General features: G+C 46.1%; 2 protein-coding genes across 4 annotated transcripts in view; one reads left to right on the top strand and one right to left on the bottom strand.

The window, feature by feature from the left end:
* Positions 1–3,310, top strand: part of Smad5 (SMAD family member 5) — a 39,682-nt gene extending 36,372 nt beyond the window's left edge. For all 3 annotated transcript variants that reach the window (XM_028863335.2, XM_028863330.2, XM_028863339.2), the window contains one exon: positions 485–3,310. In XM_028863335.2, the coding sequence (XP_028719168.1) occupies positions 485–628 (144 nt within the window). In that variant the 3' untranslated portion in view covers positions 629–3,310. The remainder of the gene's footprint in view (positions 1–484) is intronic.
* Positions 3,311–11,589: 8,279 nt separating this feature from the next.
* On the bottom strand, positions 11,590–16,411 carry Smim32 (small integral membrane protein 32). The gene has a single exon (XM_037205685.1). It carries the CDS (start codon positions 15,784–15,786, stop codon positions 15,475–15,477), a length of 312 nt encoding a protein of 103 aa, XP_037061580.1. The 5' UTR covers positions 15,787–16,411; the 3' UTR covers positions 11,590–15,474.
* Between the last annotated feature and the right edge of the window lie 1,466 nt (positions 16,412–17,877).

Below are 17,877 nucleotides of genomic sequence, written 5' to 3'. Positions count from 1 at the left end.
CCTGGAGTAAGAACGACTATAATCAGAAAGACAGAACTTGATAAGTCAGGAAAAGAAAAGTAAATATGTATTTCAGTTTTTATCTGGAACTTATCTTACTAATTTCTTACCTTTAAGGATAATGGCTTAATGTGATTACTACAGTAAATAAAAAACAAACAACAACAAAAGCCCCCAAAACCCTTAAAACTTTCTTTGTGAGCGATCATAGTCTGTGGCCTTTGAAAATTTAAAAACATTGTGAAATATATATTTGGCACCATGGGTCTGTATCACAAATTCTGTTATTTATTAAAAGTTTATAGCTTTGAGTAATGCAACTATTTTCTTTTAATATTGTGGTAAATGCTGATTGGTTTTCTGTAGTTGTTCAGTTTAAGTGTGCTTTTTGTGTTTTTACAGTTAAGCTTTTTATTGTTAAAGTTGGTGTAGACTGTTGACTGTTCAACAAGAGGGATTTCCTTTGCTGTCTGTTCCTTTTCAGGGCTGGGGAGCAGAGTACCATCGTCAGGATGTTACTAGTACTCCATGCTGGATTGAGATTCACCTCCATGGGCCTCTTCAGTGGCTGGATAAAGTCCTTACTCAGATGGGCTCTCCTCTGAACCCCATTTCTTCTGTTTCATAGTGCAGAAGTATTCTTTTCAACCATATTTTTAGTGGACTTGTTTTAATTTTAGAGGAATTTCCAGTACAGATACTGTGAGCTGACATGGAAAAACAGATATTATGGCTTATTTTTTCTACATAATTGTGACCAACACATTTGTATCTTGTGATGAATTTACATTTGTTTGTATTCATGTTCATTGTGATTAACTTTCAAAAGTATTGTAAACAATGTGTAGAGTATTTTGCCCCCATTGAGAAGTTTGGCATTGATCTGAAACTGGAACAGGCTTTTGTTTATTGTCCCAACAGTTTTTTAATTTGTTAATTTTTTACACAGTAGTGCCTCACATAATGAAAATTTATCCTGTACGAGGGCATATAACGTGAAAAGTACTAGACAATACGTTTAGTAATTTCTTTGTCCTACCACCTCGAAAAGCATAGTACATTGTTTTGCAAAGACATATGGGGTAGGGGCGTAAAGGAAACCATTGAATCTCATATTTGAAGGACACTGTGCACCCCTGATGTGGTGTTCAGTGAATGCAAGGTGGTGGATTTCTAGGTGTCATACATTGACATTTAGTGGAACAAGTGTTCGTCAGTGTAATGTGACTTCGTGCTATATATCATTTGTAAAACATTTCCTTTTTAAAAAATCTCTATTAGATGTCATATACTCAAGTTTGTCATAAGTTTTACTTAACAGTTACAGTGTGTGCACGGCCTTATTCAGCTGTGTTTGCTGCTTTGGGCCAATGCTTCAAGAACTCTAATTCTAATGTGCATTAATCTTTTCATTTTGCACTTTTATGGGTGACAGTTTTTAGTGTAATCTCTGGTAAAACACAGTCAGGTGACCTGGTCTTAGATCTTCCTCTTTCTTCCTTGGCACGCCTTTGTATCAACACTGCCATTTAGAGATTACAGTTGTAGGACATGATGCATTTTTCTAGCTTTTTATTTTCAATCTATAGAGTTGTTATTCTATAGCTCTAACTAAGCCTGTTAATTCCCTACAACTTTATGGGTGTTTTTAATGTTGAAAGCTCATGTACTTAATACCATTGCTCCTGTACCTGACTTTTCATACAAGGACCTATGCAATGTTGCCGTCAGAGGCTCTGTGGTTGGGCTCCGAGGATGAGGCTGCTGGTGTGCTGATAAATGAACCATCAGTGGGCTTGGGATAGCTCATTTCAATGTCATGTAACAGAGAACATAGACTGGTCTCTCTGTGTCAATGCTCTGCTTTTTCCTTTTATCCTTTTAGACCTACATTGATGCTAGTCTCTAGAACACCCTTTCCTAAGGCAAAGGATGTGAATGCTCTAAGACACCCATTTAGTTCACTGTGCCTTTGGACTTGTAACCACTTTCTAGGGAGCAGTCATGGACAGTTACAGCCTGAGAATGAAGACACTACTTTGATAAAGAAAAAAATGACCTAACTTTCCTGTCAATACGAGAAGCTTGATTTTTCTGGTGCCACTTTATTCTGCTGCTGAAAATGTTATTTTGGTTTGATGTTTTACAGTGCCCTTCCTGCCTTTATGAGGAAAACAAAGCTTTTTGGGGGGAGGGGGTATGATTCTTTTTGTTTTCTGTGTCATTATTTATTGCCTTTTAGAGTGTAGCCATTTGGGTGGCTTTACTCCTTCAGAGGAACTGCTTTGCTGGGTCTTCAGGAGCTTGAGCCTTCACCATAAGTATTCCATAGCATAATTTTTAGACTTGCAGAGTGTACCAGCCACATGAAAGAGACTGTTCTTCTTCTGTACTTTGTAATTGTTCTTTTATTTAGCAGGCTCAGGACAGTCTTTAAGAGCAAATTTGTAGGAAAGCATCTGGAGTTGCATGATCAGTACACACTGGTGAGCTCTGTTGAAGTTTCAGAAACAAGTGCCATGCTTGCTCCTTTTTCAACAGTGGGTTAGATGTGTTTTTCCACAGTCATCATGTCCCAGCCCTCTCTCCGGGGTGCAGGGTTCTGTGTGATTTGCCTTCTGTGGATGGCAGGACTGAAGCTCCTATCTGTTTAGAGTTTCATGGAGAAGTCCAGTCTGTTTCTTCAAAGTTGTCAATATCCCATTTGTGGTCTGTAAATGAACAGTGCAGTCTAGCTGCTCCTGTAATGTCTGAGGATATACTGTGTCTATGGGGAGGAAAAAGTGCTTGTAAGGTGAAAGCAAACCAATGCAGGACTCTGGCCTGCAGAAAGCAGTACTTCTAAAGAGGCCATTTCAGAAAAGGGTGGTTCTGACTTTGTTGTATTGTGTAAAGAATGGTTGCCACCAGACCCAAAACAGCAGCGCTGGTACAGACTCGATGACTGTGATGAGTAGCATGTAGTCCAGGCTGGCATTGAACATGCTAAGTTGCTGAGGGTGGCCTTGAGCTCCTGATCCTTCTGTCTCTACCTCCCAAGTGCTAGGATGACAGGCATCCACCATCATACCCAGTTTCTGTGGTGTTGAGGATCAGACTCAGGACTTCATGCTGCTAGGTGAGTGCTGTACCAACTGAGTGACAACCCTAGTTCAGGGATCACATTTTTAGCATGCAAAATACATTAACGTATGCCAGATAAAAAGATAGATTTGCAAACAATGGAAATTGCCATCAGTTTGTCGAATTCTGCAAATGGCAGAATCAAAATCTCAGTCATGGATTTAGCAGCAAGATGCTGACTAGAAAACAAGCAGGACCTGAGAGGTCTATGTGACTAGTTATCTGCAGGATATCATGGTGGCCTGGGTGTTGTTAATAAACTAAATTTATGACCTGTAAACTAGTAGGGGTGCAGTTGGCCTTCCAGAATTACTACTTTGCTTCAGAAAAAAATTGTAACAAGAAAACAGTTTTAAAACAGCAAACAAATAGGACAGATTATGAGTCTTTTTTTTTTCTTTAATGTTTCATGGTTGCTGGTATATGAAAAGTGGTCGTAGAAGGAGCTGGGTTGCTAAGGTAAGATCAGTATTAAGATTGCCAGATAAAACATTTCAACTAGCTACACTAATAATGCAGATAGGAAATGTGCTATTGTTTATAGGGTTTGAAAGTTAGACACCTTGGGGGGTGAAAATGACAGTGACATACAATACAAAGTGTACTGTCAGAGTAAAGACTGCAGTTCACCTTGCTCAGCCTCCCTGCTGCCTGAGGACCCGTGGAAACATTTCCTTCCCTTGCCAGTAGTGCCCTTGGGAGAAGAGAGTTACAAAACAGGGAAACCCCAGTCAGGGCTGTGGTTTGTGCTTGGGCTGCAGAGCACCGAGGTGGCTCAGGTCCCTGTCTTCACACCGTTCCCAGTCATTTCCCTGGGAGTTCTTGGAGCGCTTTCCATTCTCACTTAAAGTCCTGTCTCTGTTTGCTTCCTGAAGACGAAAGACTCTTAATTTATTTCTTTGGGTTTTTGTTGTTTGAGACACAGTCTCTCTGTATAGCCCTGGCTAACCTGGAAATTACTGTGTAGGCTTGCCTCAAACTTGAAGTAATTCTCCTGCTTCTGCCCCTGAAGTTCTGGGATTACAGGCATGTGCCCTGGGTACAGTGACCTCTGATAGTTTTTAAAGTTCAGCACCTGGTGATGGTGCGCATTGAGACCTATTATCTTTGAATTGCTCCAAACCCCCTTCTTTGTCTTACCAAGTAAATCCTCTGCTTTCTGGAGTCTCAGTAAAAGTGTGTGTTCCCAGTGTACACGCAGCTTTTCATGTAGATAACCTGTGGTTTTAGACGCATTTCATGATTTTAGGGGAGGGAGTTTTCCTAAGCGGTGCTTTATAGGTGATGGTAACAAGGGTGACCTTTTGAAGGTAATTCACTTAGGGAGCTGTTTCCCTCACGGCAGTAGGGTTTTCACCTTTGGAGGGTGCCAGTTCTTAGGAGGGTTTTTTGTTTAATAACATGCATGTATAGGAAGGGAACATTGAAGGCATCTGTTCTACACTAACAGTTTTCTGTCTGCTGGACAGACACTTGGACAGTTCTGGGGACTGTTGGCTGAAAGGGTAGCAGTATTTGACAGTGCCCGTCATTAGGCCGGAGAGACTGGGTCGCCCAGGAGAGAAGCTAGCTCACTTCCTGGTTAGGGCTGAGCACTTTCCTAGCAGGCAGAAACCCCGTGTTCAGTCCCCAGCACTGCACAAAACCAAACTAAACAGCTCTCAGAATACATCTGTACTGTCAGTGAAGTGACGGCCTACAGTTGGATGCTATGCCAGAACTGAGGAAAGGAAGTTCATAGGATCACTTTAACAAGTGAGAATACATGGTACAACATTTAGCTGGTGACAGTTGCTGTTCAGTGATCACCTCTTACCTTGCAAAGATCCAGTTAGAGCAGACTTTGTCCTTGAAGAGAGAGGAAGACCTTGTCCAGTAACATAAACAGTTATCATTAAATGTTTGTGTGAAGTTGCTCTTTTTAAAAAGCTCTGAATTCTGTGTACAGACAGGACAGCTGCCTGCTCCCTGCCCCGCTGTCATGCATTCGTTACTGTGAGCTCGTGTTAGCCTTACCAACACTCCAGGTAGGCCAAAGAGTCAGTCCCAGGTTCTCGGAAGAGTCAGCTGTGCTCTTCTGGTACCACTGGCAGTGCCACTGCTTTGGCATTCTCGTAAAGCAGCTGTGGTATAGGGAATCCCAAGCATGACTGTTGGGCAGTGGCACTCTTTAACGTGTCAAGTTGCAGTTGTAAGTTTACTTATTTAAATGTGGGTAAGAATATAATCATGGAGAATGAATAGCTTGTATGCGCCTGTCTGCCTTCTGCAAGGAAGAGATCTCACATGTGGATGGTGAAGAGCAAGCTGATGGCTGTACTGTGGTCTGCTTATGTGTATTGGTCCTGCTTCTATTCATGGTGTAGAAAACGAAACTAGCAGCGTGCTTCAACTGCTACTTTTTGATACTTACAAAAATGTATTAGGTTTTACTATATTGTGCTTCTCAAAGCCATAACTCTTAAGAAATTTGTTTTTGCATATTGTTTGCTAATACTTTATTTTAATAAACCTTAAAATTTGCGTGTGGTGTCTGCTTTTGTTTATTTTCTGGTACTTTGCCCTGATTCATGATTCATACAGTGGTGATGTAGGAGGGTGGGCTTTTCACTGATGTAGAGTCCTCAGTGCTGTTGACAAGACCTGCACAGGTCACGTGTGTGCATTCCCTCCCACCATTGAGCCGTGCTCAGAAAGGTAGTTTTGTCCACTCCGTTTGTGTGGGAGTTGCTGTCTTTCTTTTTTGTGTTTTATTTTGAAGAAAGATTGAGGCCTATTCTGAAGTGTTTTAGTCACTGTTTTCTAGATCTTTCTTCTAGATGAGGGGGCTTGCTTAGCAAAGCTGGCTATAGAGTGTACCTGGCCGTATTTGAGTCCTGGGCCTTATGGCTCTGTGCTCTTCAGCAGGATGCTTAACCACTTTGTGCCTCAGATTCTGATTCTATAAAATAAAGGTCTGTGTCATAGAAAAATTAAATGAAGCAATACAAATAAAAAAGTATTTAGATACTGCTTGGGATAAAATCATTAAAATTATCTGTTAAGTTTTGTTACTTTGATATAAAGCAAACATTTCTAATACTATTTGACCTTCACCTTGGTTGATAAACTGCTGGTTAATGATCTACCTAGTGAACTAGCTAAGCTTAAAAAAAAATCCTTTAGCCGGGCAGTGGTGACGCACGCCTTCAATCCCAGCACTCGGGAGGCAGAGGCAGGCGGATCTCTGTGAGTTCAAGGCCAGCCTGGTCTCCAAAGCCAGTTCCAGGAAAGGCGCAAAGCTACACAGAGAAACCCTGTCTCGAAAAACCAAAAAAAAAAAAAAAAAAAAAAAAAAAAAAAAAATCTTTTAAAAGTTATTGTGTGTATATGTGTTTATGAGCTGTCATGTCATAGTGTGCTAGTCGAGGTCAGAGAACAACTAGGGATTCTCTTCTATCACGTGGATCCCAGGGATCAAATTCAAGTCCTCAGGCTTGGCACACATGCCCTACCCTTTGGCCCAGCTCGAGCTTCCTTGTCTTTGATTTTTCTCCTGTTCTCTCTGGTAACTGGAGGCAGACTAGCTTCTGTGAGCTCCCTCTGGTGTGCACCTACCCTGCCAGGCACCATGGCCAGAAGGAGAAAACTCCAGACTTGGGGTGAAATTCTTCACCCCAAGAGAATACATTTAAAGAATGCAGCATTCTTTTCTTTAGAGAAAATACTTTCATAAAGGAGTTTCTATAAACCAGTCCTTAGTGCTTTATTTTATTTATTTTGTTTATTGAGGGTTTTGTGGCAGCCTCTGGCTGTTTTGGAAGCACAGTGCACTGTGACACTGGTTTCTTTAAGCCTAACATGGCTAGCTTTCAGGTTGCTAGGACCCAAACAGTGGGGATGATACAGTGACAGGGACCACTAGTCCAGGAGACGGCGGTGTCCGTGATGTCATTGACAAGCTGGCAGTCCTTTAAAATTGTGTATGAATATATGCTGGAAAGATGATTTTTTCAAAGTGTCCTCTAGTTTTTGTTGAATCTGTGATTGTGATTTTTTTTTTCATTTTCTTTCAGCCTAGTCTTTTCCATTTTGCTGGCTAAAAGATTAAAGGAGTGGGGCAGTAGGAAATCTTGAAGACAAGCTGTAGGCATCTTGATCTCCCCCAGACTTAAAGGTATTTAGATGGGAGAAGATGGGAGGATTTGGGCCAATGTTTAGGACTCTCAGTCTCCATGTTGTATTGAGAGGGAAGTATGTGTGTCTCCTGGTAGAGTAATGTCTTGAAGTAGTTTATTCATGTTTGGAGATGGATTTTGTCTATTTTTTGTTTGAGCCAGAGTCACCAAGGGTGACCCTGAGTTCCGCACCTCTTGCCTCTGGTTTCTGAGTACTGGGATTATAGACATGGCCCACCAGGCAGTGTCCATCCAACTCAGGACCTTGTGCATGTTAGGCAGACACTGCCTCAGCTGGACTATACCTCCCCCAGATTGATTTTGAAAAGTTCCTTTTACCTTGTCTTAATCTCTCAACTCTTCTTTATTCAATAAACTTTACTCATTTTATGTTTTTGTTTTTTTTTTAAACCCAAGGTAAATTCAGAGAATTTTGACAGCAAAGAAAAGCACACACAAAAACTCCTAGACTAGTAGCAAACACTAGACATTTAGGCATGCACCCTCCTTATCTGTTCAGGTAGTCACTCAGTATTGGTCCTCTGCTTCCTTTAACAAATCTATAGCTAATCGCAGGTGACACTCTGTGCATGTTCACGGGTATGCGGATGACCACTCTCCTGTGCGAGCTTCAGGTTGCTCTTGGCTGTTTTCCTTTGTTACTGTCTTATTATTGGACACAGGATCTCTAAATCTGGACCTCACCAGTTGACTAGACTGGCTGGGCGGCAAGCTCTGGGATCCATCAGTCTGCCCGTCAGTACTGAGTCCCCACACATGCTGGCTCTATGTGGGTGCTTGGGATCTGAACTTAGTCCCTCACACTTCACAGCACTTTACTCACTGTTCCACCTTCCCGGCCCCAGGTTATGAGTGGTGCCCTCTACCTTCCTTCTCAAGTGGGTTCTTGGAGAAACTGGTGTGATGCCAATTTTTAATTAATTAATTAATTAATTAATTAATTTTTAATTAATTTATTTTTGAAATTACAATATAATTTTATCATTTACCCCGTCTTCTCCCTCCAAGTCGTCCTACAACCTCTCCTCTGCTTTCCTTCAAACAATGGCCTCTTCCCTCATTAATTGTTACTACTTGCTTATATGCATATGCACACACATATGTACTCCCAAACACAACCTGCTCAGCCTGTACAATGCCGCCTGCATGCCTGCCTTCAGGGCTGGCCACCTGGCACTGGCCAACTAACTGGTGTGCTTCTCCCCAGTAAGACCCCTCTCCCACTCTCAGGATTGCCCAGCTGCCTACTGGAGTGCTCTGTGTAGGGCTGAGGCATCGTGGTCTTTGATCCACCCACTTTGGCATGTCTGTTATTCTCGTTCAGCACATGTTTAGGCTGTCGTTTTGGGGAGACTTTTTAGTATAGCAATTGGTGCAGCAACTGAAAATCAGCATGGAGAATTTTCAAGTGAAAGGGAAATCTGCCATATGACCCAGCTGTTTACTACTCCTTGGCATGTGCCCCAAAGACTCAACAGATACTTGTTCAGCCATGTTCATTGCTACTCTTTGTGAGAGCTAGGAAATGGAAATAACCTAGATGACCCTCAGGTGAGACTGGATAATGAAAATGTGATACAGACACTATGGAGTCCTGTTCCACTGTGAAGAAAAGGGAATCATGAGCTTTCCAGGTAGATAGAAGTAGAAAAGATCATATTGAGTGAGGTAAACCCAGACCCAGAAAAAGAACCTTTCAATTTCTTTCTTCTTGGAGGCTCCTAGTGGCAAATCTTCAGGTGGGATATATCCTGGAGTAACTGCAGAAACCAGGAAGTAAAGGGACCATTGCCAGAGTTGGAGGGAGCAATTAAGTGATCTGGTTGCGAAGGGGGAGATGAATGTAGAGGGAAAGAGGTAAAATAACAGTAAAGATGTCTGAAAAAATTATAAGGAATCGTACTGTTAACTACCTTAGAAAACCTATAATACTTGTAAGTCTAGGTATAAATACAGAATTTCAATGAGAATTTCTCATCTGGGCTGACAGTGTTCCCGACAGGAGCCAAAGACCATCACCTGACAACCCCCCACACCAGGCATAGGCAGGCCTTTTAGAGTTGATGGAGGGTTATCCAAGAGACTCCAGACATTACAGGCTGGTGCTAGTACCCACTCTGCTGTGTCATCACTTGTGAAGACAGACCTGCATCACCTGCTGGAGCAGTTCCCAAGTGTGGAAATCTGCTGTATGACATGTTGACAGAACGGAAGCCAAGTGTGATTTTAATACCCGAGTTCACCTTTTAAGTAACGTAATAAGATCGTGTTTAGTTGATTCTAGCTCAGCATCGTTAGAGCTCATCACCATATCTCAATCGGAAATTCAGGTAAGAAATCTTAACTATTCTTTCTCTCCTAACTCTTGGGAATTTGCCCTGAGTAATCAGGTGCTGTAACTTGCTTTCACCTCTTGGCATTTGTGTTCTCTCAGAGAAAGTCAAAAGGCCAAGAGGAGACCAGAAGAGACGTGAACTCTTATTTTAGAGCTGAGAGGTGAATGTGCTCTGATCTTTGTGCTCTGCCTTAGGCCAGGCAGGCTTTTCCCAAGGTTGTGTGTAGGAAAGGCCTTTCATTACATCCAGGTGGGCACTGCAGAGAATGCTCAGAGCTAGATTAGTTTTGGTGGGTGTTATGTGGGTGATAGAGGCCCAGAGGACTTGGACAGCTTTGTGTAACTTACAATTGTGTCAACATTAATTCCGAAGAGTAATTAACAGCAAACATTGCACAATTAATCTCACACTTCTGCAAAATGTGGATTTTCATTAACTTAGAATGGGTTAGGCCAGCTGAACGATGCCAGCAAATGTGGAGAGATGCAAACATGGATGCCGTGAGCTCAGCTGCAGGGTGCTGCGGAGAAACGGTCCTGCGTGGTCTGCTTAACACCCTGCAGGTTTCACCTCCCTCCCTTTATACACCTATGTTCCCTTTGCCCAGCCTGTGTATTTCTGACCTTGAGCAATATAATGCACCTAATATTTGAGTACTGTTATGGGTCATGTGGATATACAGATAAATATGCAGATAATTTTTCCTTGTACATCCTCATTCTCGATGGAGACACCAGACAAGATAAACAAAATGTATGTTTACTGGTAAGTTCTAAGGAGAAAATGCTGGGGAAGGAGGACGAGCAGGAAGGAGTTACAACTGTGGCTGTAGTAGCCAGGAAAGAGCTTCCGTGAAAAGCTAATTTTGGGTTAAAATTCAGGAAAAAGTGAGGAAGTCGGTATGTGACATAGATGGAACATTTTTGTTCCAGGCAGTTGAGAAGGCATGGGAGCAACATTGCTAAGATCTGTTCTTTCCTGCAGGAAGTGGAGTGTTGTGAGCAAAAATAGGACATGTACTAACATAAATGCCGTGCTCAGTCTCCACAGGAGATAATAATAACAACTCAAGTGTTACATACACAGGAGATAATAATAATAACTCAGGTGTTACATACAAGGAGACAGGAAATGCTAGTTGCTAACACTAGATTACCACCTTGGGAAACAGGCTGCTTGAAAGATCAGTTGGTAAGGGAGAGTTCAACTCTATTTTGTCAGTTACAGGGTTAGTTTCAGGTGAAAAATCAAAGATAAATGCGTAAGTAAAACTCAGCTATTTCTCCAATGTAATTAAATGCCTACTGAGTGCCTGTTTTGTGTCTTTAAAAATGCTAGGCATCTGGAAAAAATGGTGAGCAAGACAGATGTCTTGATCGCAGATGACTGCATGCAATTGTGGGGAAGAAACAGGCTAATTATAGTCATGTCATAACTCTCATTAGGGACATAAGAGAGGAGAAAACACTTGAGTCTGGAATCGAGGTCAGAATACACCGAGTTGGAAATGACCACTTCCAGAGTGTAGAATGAGGTAATGAGCCCAAAGGGAGACAGTGGGGAATGGGCAGTGCTGTGCTCTCATAAATGTAGCTTGTTCTGTTCAGCTGAGTTAATATCCTTGGAAGTCATCTTCCCGATGACTGGGTTAGCCGAGAATAGAACTGATCAGCCCAGGGAGCTCAGGCATGTCCTTTTTGACAAAGATTGGAAATCAGAAGGATTAGGAGACATTAGCCAGAGGGAAGAGGAGGCAGCATAATGCAGAAGGTTCCTAGGGACTAAAGGGTTTCAAGTTGAAGAGGAATATGAGGGAGTGAGGCTGGTTGTGGGCCAGAGGGTTTTAGGCCTTGTGGGCCAAGTTTTTAATCCAGAGAAAAGGAGAAGCCATTAGAGTGTGAGCGGGACTGGAAGCAGATGTTGCAATCAGATACATATGCTTGGAGGCGGAAGAAAGGGGTTGTAGTGCTCTAGGTTGAGTGGCAGTAGTGGAGGTGAGGGATCTGATGGGGTAGGGTAGAAGGGCGTTGAGCAGTTAACATGAGCATATGAGCAAACAAAATGACCATCCTCTTTTAATTAACCTTGGACAGTCATGCTGATGCAGTTAATAGTGAGATTGCGAATACTGAAGACCCTTTACATTGAGATAGAAAGGTGATGGGTCTTAGACTCAAATTCTCCTGTAAGATGCCCAGCTGGGGTACAAAGCAGTTCAGCTGTGGTGGAGAGGGCCCTCTGAGGAGCACCGGAAACCATGAGAATAGATGAGGTCCAGCTGCCTCTGACTTAGGCAGACATGCTGGAAGTGCAGACCTCTAGCTCCCTTGTGCCATGTGGATGAGAAGACTGCAAGTCTCTTGTGGGAAGCAGTTTGTCCTGCTGCAAGCACTTCTGGAGCCAGCATCCCTACTAACCACAGCAAGAGCTCGTATTCAAGCACTTCCCACATATCCAACATAAGCTGAGCACTTGACCTGAAATGTCTGTTGAAAGTCCCACAAGGTAGGTGCTCTCTGCATTTTACAGCTGAGGAAACAGGCTTCGGAGACTCTCAGGTGTGATTTGGGTATAGAGTGTGTGATCAAACTCAGGTCGCCATCTAGCTCCAGAACTCAGGCTCTTGGTCCCCATTGTCTCTCCCTGGTTCCCATTCTCTCCAGCCCCCATGTTCCCTCCCTCCTCACCCTGTCAGAATGTCTTTTTGCTAATGCTTCTGCTTCCAGGGGCTGTTTGAGCAGGAGGGCATAAACACCCATGACAGGGTCACTTCCGGTTTTTTAACCCGCCACACCCAGGCCTCTTAAATTGTTTCCATTACAGTTTGGGATTAGGATAGCAAAGGAAGAAAGGTGTATGTGTTTGTTTCTAGCTGCCGGAACACAAAATGCCATATTTGATAGATTAAACAAGAATTTATTTTCTCATAGTTCTGGAAGCTAGAAGTCCAGTTTCAAGGTTCTGGTTAAGTCGGTTTCTCATGAGGGTTTGTAGATGGCCAGCATCTCTGTATGTGCTCACATAGCCTCAGCTACAGGGAACGAGATGGATGAGGGCTTCATCCATGTCTTCATGAAGCTCCAGTTCCCTGTAAATGCAGCCATTCTGAGACTCAGGACCTCAACATAATGAATTTGGGGAGAACATACATATCACTCAGTATACAATACTAAATTGTAGTCATCACATTATAGACCACTTGCTTGCATATTAGCAGAGAACAGATGGGAACTCGGCCACATCCTGCTGCTCCTGGAGAATCCCAGTCCAATATAAGGAAGAAACATTACTGTTCAGCTAGCCCACCACTACCTTAGGGGATGGAATGGAGTTATTCAGAATAGCAGTGCTGGCACATGACACTCTTTCCGACTCAGCTTGCTTTCTAGATTCCAGCTCCACGTAGGCCCAATGATCTGAGAATGTATTCCAGAAGCCTCTATTGAAAGTAGCCACTGCAATGTTCTGGAGTCAGAGATGTGTCACCATGCTCAGTATTTTATGAAGGGATCCCAATGGTACTGGATCACTGTGGCTATAGCTGATAGTGGTCCAGGAACCACAGGTAACTAACATTGTAGCCTGTTACTCAGGCATGCTCTTCTGAGGGGGCCAGCCATTGCTCTTTCTTGTGGCCACAGAAGTCTGGTGAGCACACCTTGTCTGGGAGTCAGCTTCCCACTCAGCAGCACTGCCTCAAGTCTATCTCAATTTAAGAATAGTTAACATTTGATAACTCATTTTGTGCAAGCATTGTTCAGGCTGTTACACTGGTTTAGTATGCTACATGGAAGAGCTAGGTGATACCATACTCATTTCACAGAAGAGGCCACAGGACATAGGTTAAATAGTTCATACAAGGTCATATGGCTTTTGAGAGACAAGTTGGCACATGAAGCCGGAGGGTCAATGACTCGGCATACCACCTTCAAAGCTGATCACTGGGATGCAGTAGAGGAATGTCCTGCTCCTACATGCCATCCCTACCCCTCCTAGTCCCCAGCCCCATGCACGTGATTTTAGTATGCCAGCTAGGGGCTTGTGGTTTATATATCTATGCTCATGGAGTCTCCTCTGCAACCAAGTTGCATGTGGATTAGCTGGGCTATTCTTACAGAAGGCTTGGAGATGTTTGGCTCCATTTCCAAATAATAATCTAAAATGCTGTGAGGATATCTTGGAGTAGGGAGCTCTAGATCCTGGCTGTGAGTAACCACAGCGCTTTCCTAGTTCCTCCTGCTACCTCCCCAACTTCCTCCGATAGGCGTAGGAGACGTGGTGGAGAGCCCTGCTTAGTCTCCCGGAGCCTCCTGTTTGGCCATCAGAACATGTCTGAAATCCCTGTAAATGTTGCAGAATTCTCTGTGCATTTGGGTTAATGTGCTTTCCTGCTTCAGATTCTCAAAGCTCCCATGACTCCAGCATGGTTTAGCATTAACTGGATTAACATGTCAAATTCTTCTTCAGTGAAAAACATCTCTGAAGCTCAAGTGAAGTGAACTTCTTTAAGTCAAGTGGCTCCTGGAAGTAGTTTACCTGCCCATTAAAATAACTTCCTGGCCTGCTATGGTAGCCCATGCCTTTAATCACAGCTCTCAAGAGGCAGAGGCAGGTAGACCTCCGTTGAGTTGCAAGCCAGCCGGGGCTGTGAGACCCTGGGTCAAAAACAAACCGCCTCCCTGGAATCAGGCAAACTTTGTAAATAGCCAAGGTCGTCATGGACCTAGCTCCTCACCCTCTGATTCTTTGTCCTCACCCCCGTGCATCGGTTTCTTTGGGGTTCTCAGGGCTGGCTTCTGTCTGCTTGGGAGGAAGTGCTGTCTCCCCACTTTCAGGACCTACCTTCACCAACCCCTGGCTTCAGGAGCTTCAGGCTCCCCCAAATTCTGAGAGCAAAGGTGTGAGGGAAGGACCTGTTTCACAGAGAGGGTCTCCATGGGGTCCTGTGAGCAGGAATTTATTCAGCAGGTCAGATGGGAGTTATCCCTGGAGTCTGCCAGAAAACAAACAAAACACACTTTCCAGAGCAAGTAAAATGCTGGGGAAAACCAGAGAGGAGGCCATATGCTCACACCAACCTGGCCCTTGCAGGAAAGGAGGGACCACCACCTTGGGTCTATGCCTGCTGGGGATGGACCCTCATCTTCCCTTTCCAAAATGGTGTGACCAATGATCAGTGTTCTCAGCGCTGGATTTAGTTAATTTGATGAGTTTTTATTGTAGAAATATGGTCGGTGGTGGCATGAGGTGTAGACTCTCCGTCGCAGCACCCTGCAGCTGTGACCATTTGCCCCTCCGCTGGGCCCCTTGGCCCTTGCTCTTAAAAGAAACTGGGTACTTGAACCCGAGCTGGACACAATGAAATCTTGCATCATTTCTCTATTGGATCCCCAGGGTCAAAGAGCAAGAGGGTTGGTAGCAGCTGCAGGGAGATGGCCATAGGGCCGGGAAGTCCAGTTTGGACAAGCAGCTCCTCGATAGTCCCGCGCTCACTCGCGGTGCCTGCTGCCCCTCTGCGAGCAAAGTCAGGAACTCACCAGGCAGGCCAGGCTCCTGCGTCCATCATCCGGGTGGGCACTCCTCTTTCTGGATGGTTTCCTGGCAGGGCCCGCTATATGGGACAGAGGAGCCACTCGCCTGGGGGGTACTTTCAATCACCTGGACCAGGACCCCACACGACCTCTTTCTTAACAGCTCTCCCGCCATCCCTTATTTCTTCAGGTCCGAAAGGGTCTTTAGGTCCAGGCGAAGTGTTCCAGGGGCCAGCGACTCCCTGCTTCTGCTGGAGGCTCTGCGAGGCCAAGACCAAGCGCCTAGAGGCCCTGACTCAGTCTGCTCTATACGGGCCGCGTTCTCCAGGGCGCACGGGCATCGCGCAGCGAGCGGTCGTGGGGCAGCGCAGCAAAGGCCGAGTGGCGCAGCTGGCAGCCGATGAAGAGGACGACAAGAGCCACCGACAGCAGCAGGAGGAAGAAGAGCAGCAGGTAGGTGGGCAGGTCAGGCTTGGTGGCCGAGCCGTCCCGAACTCCACGCGCAGTGGCCAGCTCCAGAGGCAAAGCACCCTCTGCCTTAACCGTGGCTCCCGGGGCCAGCGCGCCGCTTCCCGCCACCTCCGGGCCGCTGGTGGCGTTGAACACGTCGCCGTACATGGTCCGCGAGTCCTGCCGACCCCGGCAGGACCACCTCACTTCTGCGGCAGACTGGCGCCGCTCAGCGCCTCCATGGCATTCCCCTCCTGCCCCACTGCGCGCACCTGAGGAAGAATCGGTGCCCAGGAGGCGGCTAGGTCACTGAGACTCCGGGGGTGGGAGCGGGGACGTCCGCTGCTCCAGAGGTTTAGCCTCGGCAACCCCACACCTCGGGCGTCCCGCTTCTGGCTGTTGCTACCAGGACAGAGTTCCGAGCCCCTGGCCCATCTCGCCGTTTTTCAGTCGCTCTTTAGCTGGGTTGAGCTCCGGAGCACTCCTGAGCTGCAGCAGCTGCAAAGGGTGTAGATGAATGCAGCAGCAACTCTGTGGGGCTCTGCGCTGGACTCGGGGTGCTCACGGATCCGCCGCTTCTCCAGCCCCTTGTCTAGATGCCTGGCGCGTTGCGAGCCTGTCCTACTGCGCTCCCACCGCTGCGCTCCTGCTGAGCTGGAGCCAGCCTGAGCTCCTAGCACCTTCTGTCCTGGGCGGGAGGCAGGGAGGTGACAGGATTTGCAGCACTGCCCTGAGAGAAGCTGCGAACCAATGGATGAGGACCAGAGGGCAGCACTGTGCCTGCTTTGCCTCTCACCGCTCACCAGAGGATACTGAGGAGGGGAGAGGGAGAGAGAGGAAAAGGAACAGCGAAGGCCGGTAGGGGAGTGGGGTTTTAATTCCTCTTCCCAGCTGCTTCTCCCTGTCTGCAAAGCCTCACTCACACCTGGGATTGAAGGAGCTGGGATTTGAACCCGGGCTATTGCACAGTGAGTTGCCTCTCGTGGCCGAGTGGTTCTGGTAGCTGCTGTCATGTCTTTAACCACAGTTGAATATAGGACATAGGCTTCAGGGTTAATGTCCCACACTGTCATAGTGCTGTGGCACCTCTGCCCACCCTAGACGGGATCTGGAACCCAGGAACCATGTTACTTGCCAAGGTTGCACAGCCGGGCTGTGGATGGAGCAAGGGAGCCCGGGCTCAGTCCCAGTCTACCTTTTTTGAGGGGAGGGTGGAACACAGCTAATTAATCACCAGCCACAGGCCATCAGACAGAACATTCAGTTGAGGGGTGAGCTGAGTAGTTTTTTGTCAATTTGACACAAGCTAGAGTCATCTGGGAACCCCCAAAGGGAACCTCAACTGGGAAATTGACCGTGGGCATGTCTAAGGGGCAGTTTCTTGTCTAATGACTGATGTGGAAGGTGTACTGTGCCAACCCTGGGCAGGTGGTCCAGGGTTGCATGAGAAAGCAGCTGAGCAGGCTATGGGAAGCAAGCTAGTAAGCAGCATTCCTCCATGGCTTCTGCCTCAGCTCCTGGCCTGCCCTCCCTCAGTGATGGCCTGTGACCAGGAAGTAAGCCCAAATAAATGCTCTCCTTCTCTAAGCAGGGCTTGGTCAGAGAGGCAAACTAGAGTAGGCATGGCCTGATTCAGAGACCAAGTGCCGCGGAACACGCACAGCACACCTGCCTTTCCCCTCCCCTCTGCTTTTCCGGCTTTATGCCCCCTGCCCCACACCCCAGGGTGTGGTCAGTTTGCGTAGGGCCCAGTAACTGGCTGCCCATTGCTCAGGCTGGGCACACCTGAGCAAAAGGTACCTGAAGAACAGTTGTTCACACAGGGCCTGTGAGTACTCAGCTTCCACATGAGTTGGTCCCTTGCTCAGCAACTCTTGCCTGCTCTGCTCTCCCATAAAGAGGCAAGAAGAGAGCATGAGCTGGCCACTGGTGGCTCAGACTGATAGTCCTGGCAAAGGCTTGGTGGCCACAGCAGAAGCAGGCAGTCAGGGGGACTTGGGGGGGGGGCGGTGTCGGCAAGTCCTCATTTCATGCACAAGGCGAACGAACACACAGCTGCCACGCTCAACAGCCATGGGCTGCCTGTGAAGTTACTGCTTGGCAAGGCCAGAGGCAGGCACTGCAGGTGAGAGGCACGGTGGCCCTCAGGGTGTGCAAGGGCAGATGCTTCTTTCTGTTTCACATTCAAGATGTCTCTCTCACTCCTCACCCTAGCGCCAGCTCTGTTACCTCACCAACTGTGGGAGAGCTTTACAGCCA

Source organism: Peromyscus leucopus, chromosome 5 (assembly GCF_004664715.2).
Source record: "Peromyscus leucopus breed LL Stock chromosome 5, UCI_PerLeu_2.1, whole genome shotgun sequence".
NCBI lineage: Eukaryota > Metazoa > Chordata > Mammalia > Rodentia > Cricetidae > Peromyscus > Peromyscus leucopus.
Note: the sequence above shows the minus strand (reverse complement) of the source record. Positions and strands in the feature narration are given on the sequence as shown.